We start from the raw sequence: 16,334 nt of genomic DNA, 5'->3' as shown, positions 1-16,334 counted from the left end.
TATATACTGCATAAAATATAAATTCTATTCCTGTCTATGTTTACGCATCATTGTTCAATTTTTTTGGTGTGAAAGGATGCCATTAGACTAAACTTAAACCTTAAGCTATTAAGTCGTGCCTGTCTTTTTATATGCATCAAAACCACATAATACAACTCCAAATACATCTCTGTTGGCCCCTTTTGTTGAGTGTAATTGTAATTTAGCCTATATTTCATCCACAACACAACTCTGGAGCAAACTTTCATTTCATTTCCTTCACTCACTCCTTCTAGTTAAAATGAACCGCTCTACCTCTTCAGTTGAGATGATTCATTTTAAAAGGAGACTAGTCAAAACTTCATAATGTTTGCCTGAGATGTTGATTTATGAAAGACACTTCAAAACCTTGTCAGATTTTAATGATAATTACTAAATATTATCATTTTCCATAAGAATGTTACACATCGTCACCTTAGAATTATATGGTTCTATCTGACATTCTTGTCAAAATTGACTTATTGACATGTTCTAATTAAATGACAACTTATTTACAATATGGGATGTTTTTTTATTTATAAGTTCTTTACATTTTAAGACTTTTTATTTAAAAAGCAAATGTTTCACACATACTGTTTGCTATGGAATGCAAAAACTTTGAAGCTCAATATCTCAAAAACATTCAGAACGCAGATAAAACCTTATTATTCCATGGTGAAGACATGGCCATACAATTTATGTCAGCCACATTTTAAAGATCAAGGAGAAGAACTGTTCATAGTTAAACTTCCAAACATTTGGTTATTTAAAAAGCCCTGAATGTGCTCTGTATACAGGACCTGTAGACTTAAAACTGGCATATGGCAAAACAGAAATTTGCTTTTAAAAAAAAGAGTCTATTTTAATATAAAAATATGAATAAATTATATAGAAATATATAATCTATTCCTTTGGTCTCATGAGGATCTATATTATTTAGACAGAATCTTTTAACTTTTGAGTTTAATTTAACACAGAATATCACTTCATTTCAATAAATAATCTAAATTACACAGACCATAATAACTTTCTACTCATCATGCATATGTGAGATGTTCGTTTGAGCCTGTATCAGGTGTCCTTTAATAGGACTGTGAACTCTCCCTTATGAAATATAGTCCTTCAGATATGAATCATGGCTGTCCAAAGGGCACTATTGTCTGATGTCTCTTTTTTTTCCTGGTCACGGTTCACACACCTGTACCTGAACTTCATGCAGCCACACCTACACCAGCATGTTTACATTCTCACCTTCACCTGTTAAACTGTCAATTCTGACCCTCAGATCAGTTCAGTCAGCACTGTCATGTATTCTACATTCACTTTAAGGATATATTCAAAGAAATGTGAGCAGGTTTTAACTAAGCCTGTCAGACTGATTATTATTATGATCACTAGGAGCACATTCTGAATACTTTTTAGCCACTAAAAGACACCAATTCAAAACTCTTTGCACAGTGAGCACTAGATCATTTATTATTGCTTTTGCACAAAATGCTGTAACATCTTCAAGGTGTCAGGAAAACCACCTCTCGCTCAACATCAGCAAAACCAAGGAGCTGGTGGTGGATTTTAGGAGAGAGAAGAGAGAACACACCCCCATCACCATCAACTGGACACCAGTGGAGAGAGTCAGCACTTTCAAGTTTCTTGGAGTCCTCATCGCTGAGGATATGACATGGACTGCTCACACAGATGCAGTGCTGAGGAAGGCACAACAACGCCTCTTCTTCCTCAGGCGTCTCAAGAGGTTTTTGAATGAGTCTCCACATCCTCCGCTCGTTCTACACCTGCACTGTGGAGAGCATCCTGACTGGCTGTATCACCACCTGGTATGGAAACAGCACCAGCAGCAATTGACTCTATGCACGATCTTTTCCGCGTTTGCGGTCAGCCCGCAGGACAACTTCCGGTGCAGCACAGCGCTCGCTTTAAGCGGATGGCGCAGGTGAGGATGATAGATAACACTCGCTGTTTCTAAGAGTTTCCTCGGTTTATCGTGAAGGACATTAATCGAATCGTGAGACAGAGAGCTGTCACATCAAGCAGCAAAGAAGAGAAGAGGTTAAAATTCTACATTTCGAGTTACAGTCATCATTTTGAGGGTGAGTATTGTCATGTTATATATACGAATAGCAATAAAACATTAGCCGTGTCTGTTTCTCAGTTCATATAGATTTTTATGTTATATTTTAATTACCTGTATAATTTCTATCCATCTGTATATCTATCTATTTACATATTTATGAACTAGTTTGAGTTATTAACTATAAGTTATAGTTTCCAGGTTTCCTGTAAGGATGGAGTGACAGGAGAGATCAGCATGTTTCAGGTCGATGATGGAGTCAGAGAAGCTGCATAGTTTGAGTGGGAGGTTATTTATTCTCAGGATGACATGACGATCCAGCTCATCTACAAAGACATCAACATGTTTGAGAAGAAGCTGACCATTTCTTTCCTTTTTTACTTTTACCTGTCACAATGATTACAGATTTGAACAAACACTCACACAAATTACTTAAAAATTGTTTAATGTTGTATTTTTACACATCGCTGTAAGGGAAATGTTTAACATTGTGTCAAACTTTTTATATTTATACTGCAGTGCAAATGTCTAAAGTTATGTTTTTACATTACTGCAGTGCAAATGTTACTTATATTTACATATTTCAGGGTTTTCCTTGTTGAAAATGAGTTGGAGGTGGTATCCCATTCATTACATTGTTGTGACTTGAAACAAATGTATTTTGCATTATTCTTGTCTTTTTTAAAAAGGCTAACATTAAATGTAATTAAATACAACCAGTCCTTGAGCATCACTTGGGTTCTGACGGTAGTTGCCCGCCTGATTTTTGTCAAAAGACAGAGGCAGTACGTTTGATGGAGGTAAGCATTGCATATTTCTCTATGCACATAATACCCTGCTTATTTACACCTGCAGTGCAAGTATCTACAGTTATTTATATTTACATTAGTGCAGAGCAATTGTTCACTCAAATTGTTCTGTAATATATGTTTACATGATTATGTTGAAAATTAATGTTTATTATATTGACAACTTTATATTTCTGCAGTGCAGGAAAAAACATATAAATTATGTACAGTGTGTGTACTCTTTAATTTTTACTAATGGGCAGAAGGCAAGCCTTTGTATAAATCTGGTTGGTGCTCGCTGTAATAGAAAGAGATGATGACTGTCCATCCTGTGTTGCTTCATGCTGCGGATGAGATGCTCAAAGTGGACCCTCAGCCATGCCATAGACGGTATCCCCCTTACAGTTGCCCTTACTCTGGACACGTTACTCTGGATGTAGGATGCAAGTTGTGAACCTAAATCAGATTTAAAGCAAGTAGATGTATAAAACAGAAAGAAATATATTAGGTTTTGCATATAAACACTTGTGCTTAACACATTTGTTTCAGTTTATTTTTTCACTATTACATGACACTAGAATGTTTAGTCTGTGTGTGTGTGTGTGTGTATATATATATATATATATATATATATATATATATATATATATATATATATATATATATATATGTGACCTTTATACTTCACTCCCGAACCCACTTCATTCACCCTTCAGCAATACACAGACACTGGACTCGGATGAGGAGGATTTTATTTTGCCCTGCACACAGAGCAGTAACAGTGAGATCAACACGGTTTAACTTTAGCATCCACATCCACAGCAGTTCTCCCTAACTCTGCTGCAGTCTATCTTGAAAGTCTAGATCATCACTATATAAAACAAAGATAGAAACACAAAATATAATAGAAAATTACCTGCACACAGAGCAGTAACAGTGAGATCAACACGGTTTAACTTTAGCATCCACATCTAAAACACATATACTTCATTAGCACTTGCTGTATAAGCACATGGGGGAAAACATCAAGATGAGATTAAAAGTATCAAAATCAAACAAATATGAAAAGAAAACGCACTCTATCGATCAATAAATGTATATAAAGTGTGCTAGACTTTTAAAGCTGCATCCAATCAATCATTTAAATGATATTTTTATATTTTAGTGTGGAGCTAACACATAACCCGACTCACCCACAGCAGTTCTCCCTAACTCTGCTGCAGTCTACACAGACTCTGTGCGCAATAGCGCCACCGGCGAACTAGCAGGAACTGCACTTCCATTAAAGCAGGATTTAATAATAAACTATTAACATGGTATATATTTATTTCGTTACATTATATATATATATATATATATATATATATATATATATATATATAAACTATACTGCAATTTATTGAAGTTCATGATAGTTAATACTACAGTATGTTGCTGCAATTATTACAGAAAGTAGTAGATACTACAATATTCATTCGTTTTCATTTAAGCTTAGTCCTTTTAAGTACTACAATATATACAGTATAGTACAATTTACTATATTCTGGTTAAAAACATAATATTTAATATAACATACAATTACCACTTGTTACTTCTTTCATCTGGGTTAAATTCTAGTACATCATTTTTAATCGTACCTTTAGAGCCGTATAACACCAAAAGCAGCATCAAAGCAGTCTCCTTTCAGTCACTCCACCTCCTCATGGAGACTGTCAGCCTGATACGGTGCATTAATCATCTGCCCTGGGTTGTGGAACTGAACAAAAATGATCTTCCAGATGCTGGGCATCCACTGGCACGGGACCCTCATCAATTTAAGTGTAAATCTCCCTCCTTTGCCTCCCTTTGAATGCGTTTAGGTTTCGCCGCTATAAGATTTCAGTGTAGAACGCGCTATGCGGAAGCAGAGTCACTGGCTTAAATTTTACCGGAAACACGTCAGCAGAGTTCGTGCATAGAGTCAATCGCAAAGGCCTACATAACATTGTGCGAACTGCTGGACGCGTAGTAGGAAGTGAGGTTCCCTCCCTCCAGGACATTTACACCAGGCGGTGCATGAGGAAAGCCAAGAGAATCATCAGCGACTCCAGCCACCCAAGCCATAGACTTTTCTCTCTGCTACCCTCAGGCAGACGGTTCTGCAGCATCCGGTCACGCACCAGCCGACTGAAGGAAAGTTTCTTCCCTCAGACTATCAGGCTGATGAACACTTAACACACCCCACACAAACTCTTCCACACCCCTCACTGCACACCATCAATATGAAGCATGCACCGCACTTTAACCAATCCATACCTAAAACAATACTGCCTACAGCTATGTGTACACCTAATCATTGTACATTTTGCTGTGAACACTGCCAATTTTACATTGTCCTGTTTTTGTTTTTTGTTCTTTTTTTTTTTTTTTTTTTGGGGGGGGGGGGGGGGGGGGGTATGCTGTTGTATTTTGCACTGTCGTTGTATCTGCACTGTCTGTATTTTGCGCTGTCTGTATTTTGCACTGTCATTGTATTTGCACTATCTGTATTTTGCACTGTCTGGAGTCAGCACCTAAGCTTTTCACTCATCACAGCACACGTGCTGCTGTGCTGATGATGTGACAATAAAAGTGATTTGATTTGATCTGTATACTGTTACCTCCCAGGACATATTTGTTTTTTTGTATTTCCTTTCTTTCTTTGCTCTATTCTAGGAGATAATGACCATCACCTGTTGCCAGTGATGAACTGCTCACTGATTGGAGGATGAGAAGACCAGTGGACATTTAAGCAGCATGTCTCCTCCAAAACGGCGTGTTTTGTGTGTGTTTTTGTGTGGAGGCTCTTTTGTGAGACTTTACATTTTTGGTTCTTTAAAGCAGGGTTTATCAACCTTTTTCACTTCGGGGCCCACTTCTTTCTCCGATCAATTTTTGAAGGTCCGCTTGTCTGACATTTTCTTTAAAATGTTTGTATGAAATGCTCATTTCAACCCTTGATGACCTCATCAAGATGGCGCCGCGGATGGCCGCTTCGGTGTGGAGCTCTCCAGTGTTTGCACTGTTTTTGTTAGTCTGTCCTGTTTTATGTTTATCAAACACTATCAGTTACACCAGGGACGAGCTGCTGGACATTTGGCAGTGCACACCAACTAATCAAGAACTGGATTTTGATTTTTGTTGCGTTTTGCGGAACATTGTAGTCGGCGGAGCAGCCGCATTGTGGAAACGCTACAAGACGCGCAAGCGTGGGAAGCGAGCCGGCGCGCTCGTCAGGCTAAGACAGCGCGGCTTCAGAATGCCGCTGCCCAGCATCCACCTGGCGAATCTCCGGGGATCGATTGAGCAAGAGGGGCACCTCAGCCAATGAGGGCAAAAGGGCAGTGGCTCTAGCCACCGGGCCACCCCCCTGTGCACGGCCCTGGTTAGTAGAGAGGGGGTGCTATTTTTTCTTTTTGTAACTGTTATTTCTCCTGTTTGTGTTAGTAAGAGAGTGAGGGTATTTTGATGTATTTTTATTTTCCTTGATGGATTTAGTTCTCCCCTTTCTCACAGTTAGAGAACTTTTTGTTTGTTTTGGCTTGAACACCCTCTTGAAGCTTTCCTGAAACCCTCTCTCAATCATTGAATAAATCTTTTGTTCTTCATTCAATTTGCATTTTTCTTTAGTTTAGTCATTTGGGAGGTTGCTTATGGCTCCTCATTGCTGACACACACAAACTCCACTAACATTCTGTTGCGTTCCTGTGTTCCCCTAGATAGAACTAAGAGAACGTAAATATTCTTTTTCAAAACAAATTCCACAATTTTTTTCAGATATTAATACATGTATAAAGCTACAGTTAAAGACAAAGGCTGCGTCCGAAATCGCATACTTCCATACTAGATATTCATTCATTTATCCATTGATTTTCTTTTCGGCTTAGTCCCTTTTTTAATCAGCGGTTCCCACAGCGGAATGAACCGTCAACTTATCCAGCACGTTTTACACAGCGGATGCCCTTCCAGCATCAACCCAACACTGGGAAACATCCATACACTTGCATTCACACACACTACAGCCAATTTAGCTTATTCAATTTACCTGTACCACATGTCTTTGGACTGTGGGGTAACTGAAGCCCCTGGAGGAAACCCACACATGAAGAGAACATGCAAACTCCACAAAGAAAGGCCAACTGACCCAGCCGGGGCTTGAACCAGTGACCTTCTTGCTGTGCGGCAATTGTGCGCTCCACTGTGCCACCGTGACGCCTTTGGGGATTGCAATTTGATCAAATAACAAATGAAAACTCCACAATAGTGTTGTCACAACTTTCAGAAAAAGGTAAAATTGTGTGAGATTGATAATGATAGCCAGAAGAAAGTGCAATGTCACATTTACTGTATAGAGTCCATAGATGCTGCGCTGCTGTGTGGAAGTTTATAACATTGAAATATTCGCAGATGAACATCATGATCATCGCAGATCATGATAATATAGTCGAAATAAAACAAAAAAATATTATCAGACATACTGTGAAAATTTCCTTGCTCTGTTAAACATCATTCAGGAAATATTTAAAAAAAAAAGAAAAACAATTAAAAGGGGGGCTCATATTTCTGACTTCAACTACACATCAACGTGTTCTAAAATCTAAAATCTGCAGTTGATTGTGTCAGTAATTGAATTGGTAATTTATATTAGAGAGACATCAATAACCGATCAGGTCAAACAGGAATTTATTCATGTTGTAATTTAAAGTATGCATATTAAAGTTTAAGCAAAGACAATAAATAAATAAATATGCAAATATATAAATAAATAAATCTAAATTCCTGAATAGATAAAATAATAAATTAATAAATACGAAAATAAATAAATGTATATAAAAATCCACAAATTCCTGCATAAATAAATATATAAATAATTAATAGTGTGGGCAGGTAAATAATTAAAGAAATTACACAAATGTTGGGGGAATAAGAAAATGCTAAACTGATGAACCTGTCTGTGTTCAGACATTTTTATATCAATTTCTAAAAAGTCCATTAGAATCGTCGCTGGTGGTCATATTATTCAATTCACCTATACCACATGTCTTTAGGTATTTAGTTCATCCAAAAATAAAAAAAAAACCAATAATTTTCTCACATCATTTTCAAACCTTCAGGGTTTTTTCCTTTTGTTGAACACAAAAGAAGATATTTTGAAGAAAGATGGAACCATTGACTTCTATAATATTAGTTTATTGAACTATGGAAGTTAATGGTTACAGGTTTTCAGCTGTCTTTTTCAACAGTAGAAATAAATGGTATAAAGGTTTGGCACAACTTGAGGATGTTTAAATAGTGGAGTTTGGTTTTAGGGTGAATACAATATTAACTACTGATCAGGACACTCGAGGATGACGTATCTTCTGTAGGAACCTACTGTTTTCAGAAAAGTTTATAATATTTTCTTATTAAAAGACCTCTATCAATGCCTATTTTATACCAACACAGCTGGATGCAGATCAGATGCAGTGCAATCTGAGCTGCATCCAATGCTTTTTAATGGGCTCACCTAACCCCACCCCTCACCCTACCCCTCACAGTGATGTCACTCACTTCATTTGAGTGCATTCTGTCTGACATTGCATCGCTGAGTAATGCAATCTTAGCTTGCCTCATAAAGACTGCATCCAGATACTATTGGTTATTATATTATTTATTATTCCTGCTTTTCTAGAAGTGCCATCTGCTGGCAGAGAGTGATCAGTCACTGAAGTGAACTGTGTGTGTATGAGTGGGTTTTATGTAGCATAATTTCATAATTCAAGTTAATGTCAGATTTTTTTTATTCTTTATATTTTGCAATTATATGATTTAACTTAGTAGGTCGTGCTGTTGCCTCACAACAAGAAGGTCGCTGGTTTGAGCCTCAGCTGGGTCAGTTGGCATTTCTGTGTGGAGTTTGCATATTCTCCCTGCGTTTGCGTGGGTATCCTCCGGGTGCTTTGGTTTCCCCCACAAGTCCAAAGATATGCGGTATAGGTGAATTGAGTAAGCTAAAATTGTCCTTAGTGAATGAGTGTGTATGTGTATTCCCCAGAGATGGGTTGCGGCTGGATTGGGATCCGCTGCGTAAAACATATGCTGGATAAGTTGGTGGTTCATTCCGCTGTGGTGACCCCTGATTAATAAAGGGACTAAGCCGAAAAGAAAAGGAATGAATGAATGATTTAATTTAAATCACTAAGTGTCCAAGGTATTGGATGCAGGGTTAAGTGTGCTTCATGCTTAATAAGTATTGGAGCTCTCTGAAAAACAGCAACCCACATAGCAAAATATTACTGCTCTGGCTTACACAATTAGCATTTGCTTGGCTCACATGCCGCAGTGAATTACAGTACATGACTGGACCAAGTCTGGCTTCTGGATAAGGGCCAAACATGGACCATATCTGGGCCAAGTCTTAGCCAAGTTAATAACCCATAACTGAGCCTGAACTGGGCCAGATATGTTGGTGTTTCACTACTGCAAAGAAACTGATAAATTTATCAATCATTGCGCTTTAGGCGTGCTATTGGAGTGATTTTTCTCAAAGCAATCTGATTGGTGAAATTATTATTTATTTCTTAATTTGAATACTTAATAAAAATGTATTTTAAATGTGGGTCAAGATAGGCCAAACTTACTTGGCCCACATATCAGTTATTAACATCTGGGCCAAATGCTACATTTGACATCTGGCCCAAGTGTTCTGTGTCGCACTAAAGACGGTAACACCAGTAACACGGAGTGGGCCATTTAGAGTAGGCTAAAGAAAATAGGCTATGCAATAAATTTTCCTTTTTGTGGTAAAGAGTTAGTGCAGCAATATATCAAGGCAAATAAAGAAATGAAACTATATTATACTCTTCTTCAACAACTGTAAGTTTAAAATTTTTACAAGAGTATAGCATAACTGATTTTCTCTCGATGAGACAATGTCTGCTCTGCTGCTGTGTTTACTGCAGTCAGTGGATGACGGAGGAACACGGTGATTTGGCTCTGCTGGGTGCTGTGGCTTGTGTAATGTGGTCAGATTAGAGTGGATGAACTGCGGGCATGTGGTCTGTTGTACCAATGTCCTGTAGTGACTGCCCATATGTTTCACTCGGCACAGCTTCTGCTAAACATGCCCAACATTTGTTAATGCAAACCCACACAGTACTCACAATCTTATGTTGCATGAATCAACAGCCTGATTTAACCAGGTTGAGAACTAAAAAAAGGCTACCTGAATGTTTTTGATATTCATTTGAGCCTAAAAACTGTTTATAAGGAAGTTAACCACTAACTGGATCTCTAGGCTTTATTACACAAGTTAATTAACATATTAGATTACCATGAATGACAATTTGTTGGATTGTAGATTTGGTAGCTGTGATGAAATTAGACAGGAACCATTACCGAATTGATTTCCCAGCATTCATTTAGATAATGAAGATTTGCTCAATAAGGCCACTGGAAAACGCTGTGCTGCATTTTTGTCTCCTTCTAGTGGTGATGTAGAAGACTTCTGCTTTTTGAACCTTACTTGGCTGGTTTATAAGGTCACTAAAGGTGACACAATCAATCATTCATTTATGCATTGATTTTCTTTTCGGCTTAGTCCCTTTATTAATCTGAGGTTGCCACAGCGGAATGAATCACCAACTTATCCAGCATATGTTTTACGCAGCGGATGCCCTTCCAGCTGCAACCTATCACTGGGAAACATCCATACACACAATGTGTGTGTGTGTGTGTGTGTGTGTGTGTGTGTGTGTGTGTGTTATGGCATTATTTTAATTCGTTGTCCAGCTGTGTTTCTAGAAAGACTTACATTTTTTAAATCTTGAATCTTCTTACAATTGCAACACTCATCAGACACTCCTTTATAAATTCTCCTTCAGTGAAGGGTTTCCTGTGCTGTGCGATTAGCTGAGCTACCTCATAACTAGCCAGCATAGAATTTTCTTGCACTTTATTAGCATGAAAAAACTGCTGTTGTTGAGCTGAGAGAGCAGCTGCTAATTGTTTTACTTTTTGATCTCGTTTGGCACCAGTGTAAGAGCTGAAGGCCTGATGTTTTGTTTCATAATGTTTTTTAATATTATGTTCCTTCATTAATGCAACTGATTCCTGGCAAATTAATATTATTATATATCTACTATAGGCCTGTCACAATGATCAATATATTGATTTATCGCACAACACATGGACATGACCTCAGTAATTTTTGGTGAAGCAATATATATCGCCACATAAAAAAACAATTCTAGCAACATCTCTATCTTCATTGGAGGTGTCTGTGTCAGTATGGTTAAAAAACACTATAGTATTTGCTATAAATTACTTTAGGATATTTTCATGCGGGTGTCTGACAACTGAACATAAATCTGGTACCAGATATTGTTTATTTTGAATATGTGCTTTCACATTCTGATTTCAATACTTAATTATAAAATTGGTAAAATGACTATAATTGAAAACAATATTTATTTAAAATAATTAAAATAAATAAATAAAATAAGAATAGAATATTGTGTTCTTTGGAAGAGTGTATTTGCATTGTGATGTGATATTATGTAGTCATTCTGGCAGTATATATTGAGTGGTATAAGATGGGCTTAAAATGACAATAATATTGTTTATCACAATATATTTGGTGCAATGTATCGTACAACAAAAAATAGATATTGTGACAGGCCTAATCTACTAGTGTACGGGCAAGACACTTCCGATTCTAAAAGGCATTCTTGGATATGATGTCTGAGTTATGTCATCAAAAACAAATTGGTGGAAGTTAGAATAAGCATTTAGTGGCATTTAGATTATCCAAGTGTCTTTTGAGCAACTATCTTCTAAATGTTTCGTTTAATTTGACTTATATGTACTAATATGCTTAATGCAAAGAACAGTAAAATACAAGAAACAGATTGGTACATATAAGATAAAATGATTAGTTCTCCTGTGCAGTTCCTATATTTCTCAAGTGATGTTTAGAGGACTATTTTTCATAGTACATAGTATCTTCTATATTTTTTATGGATAAAGTATTATTTCTTTTGGTTTGGCTTGAATCAAAGCATTTTTAATACCATTTTTAAGGTCAATAAAGATTTGTATTACCCTTATTAAACAGGACTGGCTCCTGAACAAACCACTGCTGTCCGTTAACTTGCCTAAATTAATCTATCTTGCCCAGTTAAGCCTTTAAATTGCACTTTAAGCGGAATACTAATATCTTGCAAATTAAGTAGAACCATATACTGTCATCATGGCAAAGACAAAATAAATATAATAAATTGATCTTTAAAACTATTATGTTTTAAAGGTGTTAAAATCTTTTCTCCATTAAACAGCACTTGGGAATCAAATTCTTACAAAGAATTAGAATTTCATATGAGGGCTAACAATTGTGACTTCAACTGGATTGATTGATAAACGGATGGATGAGTGGTTACTAATACAACACAGACACACAAAGGCATTCTTTGCTGTATTCCACTTTATTGCCAGAAACAAGCTGTTCTGGTAAACCGTACACTGTACACACAAAAATAGTCTATTTATTTCAAAATGTAATCGACACCCATTAGCGCAGCAGCTATGAAGGACGGATGGCGATTGTGCTATTTGTCAAGCTGTGAAAAGCCTGGTGGTCTTGGGTGCTGCATGAAGCCTTCTAATCACCTCACACATTCGGCTTGTTAAATCTGAAGAGTCTGTCGTTGGCCTCGGCCATTTGTCTCTATGAAAATATCCACACACTCATAAACACACTTTAAAACATTACTCCCGCTGACACAGTAGACACTAAATTGCTCGATCGTCTGAAGCCTGACCTTGACAGATACTGAGCAAATAAGTGGTTTAAAACATTAAAACAAAGATGCAAATACGACAACAGCATTTAGACAACACTGCTAGAGGTATCAGTGATGATTGCTTTTTTGTTTCTTTTAACTTAGGAAGCTCAAGAACTTGATATGTTTCTGGCTATTGCTTTCATGATATGGAGATTCAGTTTTGTGCTCATTGCTAGCTAGAAATAAATGATCAACATGATCAAAGAATCTGCAGTAAAAAGCCCTACACCAGAAAACTAAAGTAGTAAGGCCAGCTATGATATGAAAATAGACATTACAATAGACAGACTCTTTTTTTTAACCATTCAATATTAGATATAAAGTTGAGTTGAGCAGGGTTAACATACACCGATAAAAGAATTCACAAGACAAATATTGCACCACTCATTTTCAAGGCTCGTTCACACCAAATATGATAAATATATAGTTCTAAACATTCTAATTGCCAGTCCTATAATGACTATAACTACACGGATGAATTATATAGTTTAAATCATTAATGGAATTAATTTGTTTTCCACCAGATAATCAACCTAAACTACTGACAGCCAATCAAAGTCCTTCCTGTTTTGATGTGTAAGCATTTAAATGTCCCGTGAAGTGCTTTGAAATGTGTATTTTTATTCGATGTTTGACCTAATCTCAGCCAGACCACGAAAAGAGAGTGGGACATAGTGTAGCTCCTCCCTTTTTTAAAAAGAGCCAATGGTGTTTTATCACTGCCCTGCCAGTGAGAGTGGTTGAGTTCAAGTGAATCACATAAAACGCAAATGAAAAGCATCTTGAAAGAGGCGGGGCATGTCAGATACTAGAGAACATTTGATTGGTTATGATGTAATAAGAAATTGTAGTATGCGTTGACGTGAATAAAACTATTGATCCATTTAGGCGGAAGTGACAAACCATAAGCTTTACATGTGGATATCGTTTTTAGATCTTCTAAATGCAACTTTTTGTGTGTTTTTGAGCACACTAGCTTGTAGATATCTTAAAAATGAACAATACTGATACTAACATCTAAAAAACTTCATGGGACCTTTGGAAGGTGATCAGTACCACAAGTCTTTAAGTAGAATACTGATCCAGTGCATTCAAAATCACATACCGTCTTGGGTAGATGCTATATTTGAATCTAAACTTGCTTCATGGCCGTTAAAAAAAGCATGTTCTGTATAATAGGAATATGGGTAGTATGAATAAAATCAGACATACTACCTCCACCATGTTCCAGTCACAAGATCTTCCTACAATTCTTGTGTCACTTCACTGTTATTCAAAGATCCCAACTCGTGGTCTCATGGAATAGGAAATTTCCACAAAATGTACACTTTTTTTAGGTCAGCATTTAGCATACTGTTTTTCTCAGAATAATATATATTATAGTAAAGAAGTATTCCATTTATTAAGCGGGTATCATGTCAATAGGCATAGTTAGTTTTTTGTTTGGTATTCATAGACAAGCAGTCTATTATTTCCATACATACAAGCTAATACTGTTAAGGTATTCTTCTAGCCGGCAGCTAGCTCTCTGCAACTCTCACATGGTCGCCCACTGAAGCTAAGCAGGGTTGCACCTTGTCAGTACCTGGATGGGAGACCACATGGGAAAGCTACTGTAGGTTGCTGCCGGAAGTAGTGTTAGTTAGAACAGCACGGGGTGCTCAACCTGCAGTCTAATGCCCCAGTATAGTGAAGGGGACTCTATTCTGCTCAGCAAGTGCCATCTTTCGGATGAGATGTTAAACCATCCTGGTCCTGACTCTCTGTGGTCATTAAAAATCCCAGGATGTAAAGTAGGGGTTTATGGCCAAATTTGCAGACTGGCCTCCATCCATCATGGCCTAGTAACCTATTATATAATTGGCTCCATCACTCTGTCTCCTCTCCACCTATCAGCTGGTGTGCGGTCTGGCGCAATATGGCTGCTGTCGCATCATCCAGGTGGATGCTGCACACTGGTGCTGGATGAGGAGATTCCACCCAATGTGTAAAGCGCTTTGAGTGTCTAGAAAAGCGCTATATAAATGTCTGGAATTATTATTATAATAATTATTATTAGAATAAACATCATGTTTGCTTGTATGCTTAAATTCCAATGGACCATTGCATCACATATGCAAATATAGTCTCAAATACACCTTTCCCATTAATTGTTGTGCTTGTTGACATGCTAACACAGCATCTAAAAATAGCCCAAAACTAGACTAGTCATCAAATAGACAGATTATATATGTGTAGTCATTCATTTCTGTTTATTTGATGACTAGTCTAGTTTTGGCCTATTCTTAAACGTCTATTAGACTTTCACTGACAGCCCAAATTTAGCCTTGTTTTAGCCAAGATGACTATGTTTAGACGTCTATTAGACATCTTTTAAAAACAAGAAATGCTTGATGGGTAAATAGTTATCTTTATGGTTATCATATAAGTGTGAATGGGGCTTAAACAGACAGTTCATCAATAAAAAAAAATAATTAATTAACTCACTCAGTCCATCCACGATGTAGGAGATATTTTTTCTTTAGTAGAACATGAAATGTATTTAGCTGAAAAATGCAAACCAATGACTAGCAGCACTTTGAAAGTAAAAAAAACATATTCAGGTGAAACAAAATAGTACCTCTGTTGTAAAGAATGCTTTCATTTTCTTGTACAAACTGGTTGTTTCACTTCACAAGATCTCAAAATATCATCATGAGGCACAAATGTATTTGTTTCGCCTCTATCGTCACAGTAATTACTGAATTGTATTTTATGAAATACCAAGGACCATTATTTCAGCTAAGACTCTTCACTGTTGTACAGGGGAAAAGGCTCCTGGATGGTCTTGGGGTGAGTAAATTAACTCCAAGTGTTTGTTTATAGGGGTAAACTATGCCTTTAAGAGCAGTGCAGTACATTGGTAAGCAAGATAAAAATTAAATAGTTGTTAGTAATTTCCATTGACAAACAGCAAGTTCATACACAGACACTGCAGCTCTGCTAGATCTAGTGCTCTAACAATGGAAGTCTATGGAGAACAGCACGTGTTTGTATGTGGTTATTTACTAAGTTATTTGCCACAGAACACTCTTCATGAATTTATACAGCTGTTTTTGTTTGGGATGCCAGCAGGTTCATTACTGATATCTGATGGATGGTCTGTCTCCCGTGTCGTCCTGTTCCTGGGACAGCTGACAACAAATAATCATGGACAAGCTGACTTCTTCCTACTTTAGATGAAGAAATCGCACCATCTTTCTCCAGAGTTGTGAGTGTATATTTATATTGCTTTGGTCTGACTACATGCCAAGCTAGAAGGGGTAACTGTGTGAGTGTTTTACTTTCCTTTTGGGAATTAGTTGTCAGAAAATATCCACACAAGGATTTCTGTATGTGTGTCTGGATTATTACTATGCAAGACGTGTCAGTCTAGGCGGTCTCCGAAAGAACAGCCATCACCGTGTCGGCCTGCTTTGCCAGCTTTGTGCTGGTGTGATTGGACAGTTTGGACAGGGTGTCCCTCAGGTTTAGAGATGTTATCTGCTCCCTTAGTATGCCTAAAGGAGACAAAGAAAATGTAATTAGAAGGTTATAATTTAGTTCAGGGTTTTTTTTATATTC

The 16,334-nt window shown here is 37.1% G+C and overlaps 1 protein-coding gene and 1 long non-coding RNA gene across 2 annotated transcripts in view; both read right to left on the bottom strand.

Moving 5' to 3' along the window:
* Window positions 1-2,532: 2,532 nt before the first annotated feature.
* LOC130239581 (uncharacterized) lies at window positions 2,533-4,223 on the bottom strand. The gene is made up of 2 exons (XR_008838697.1): window positions 3,568-4,223; window positions 2,533-3,348 (listed from the first exon to the last, which is right to left on the bottom strand). It is a non-coding gene; the product is annotated as an uncharacterized LOC130239581 (long non-coding RNA).
* Window positions 4,224-12,352: 8,129 nt separating this feature from the next.
* Window positions 12,353-16,334, bottom strand: part of si:dkey-191g9.5 (rap1 GTPase-GDP dissociation stimulator 1-B) — a 38,270-nt gene continuing 34,288 nt past the window's right edge. The window contains exon 14 of the mRNA XM_056471187.1: window positions 12,353-16,270. Within this exon, the coding sequence (XP_056327162.1) occupies window positions 16,143-16,270 (128 nt within the window). The 3' untranslated portion in view covers window positions 12,353-16,142. The remainder of the gene's footprint in view (window positions 16,271-16,334) is intronic.

Source organism: Danio aesculapii, chromosome 13 (genome assembly GCF_903798145.1).
Source record: "Danio aesculapii chromosome 13, fDanAes4.1, whole genome shotgun sequence".
Taxonomy (NCBI): domain Eukaryota; kingdom Metazoa; phylum Chordata; class Actinopteri; order Cypriniformes; family Danionidae; genus Danio; species Danio aesculapii.
Note: the sequence above shows the minus strand (reverse complement) of the source record. Positions and strands in the feature narration are given on the sequence as shown.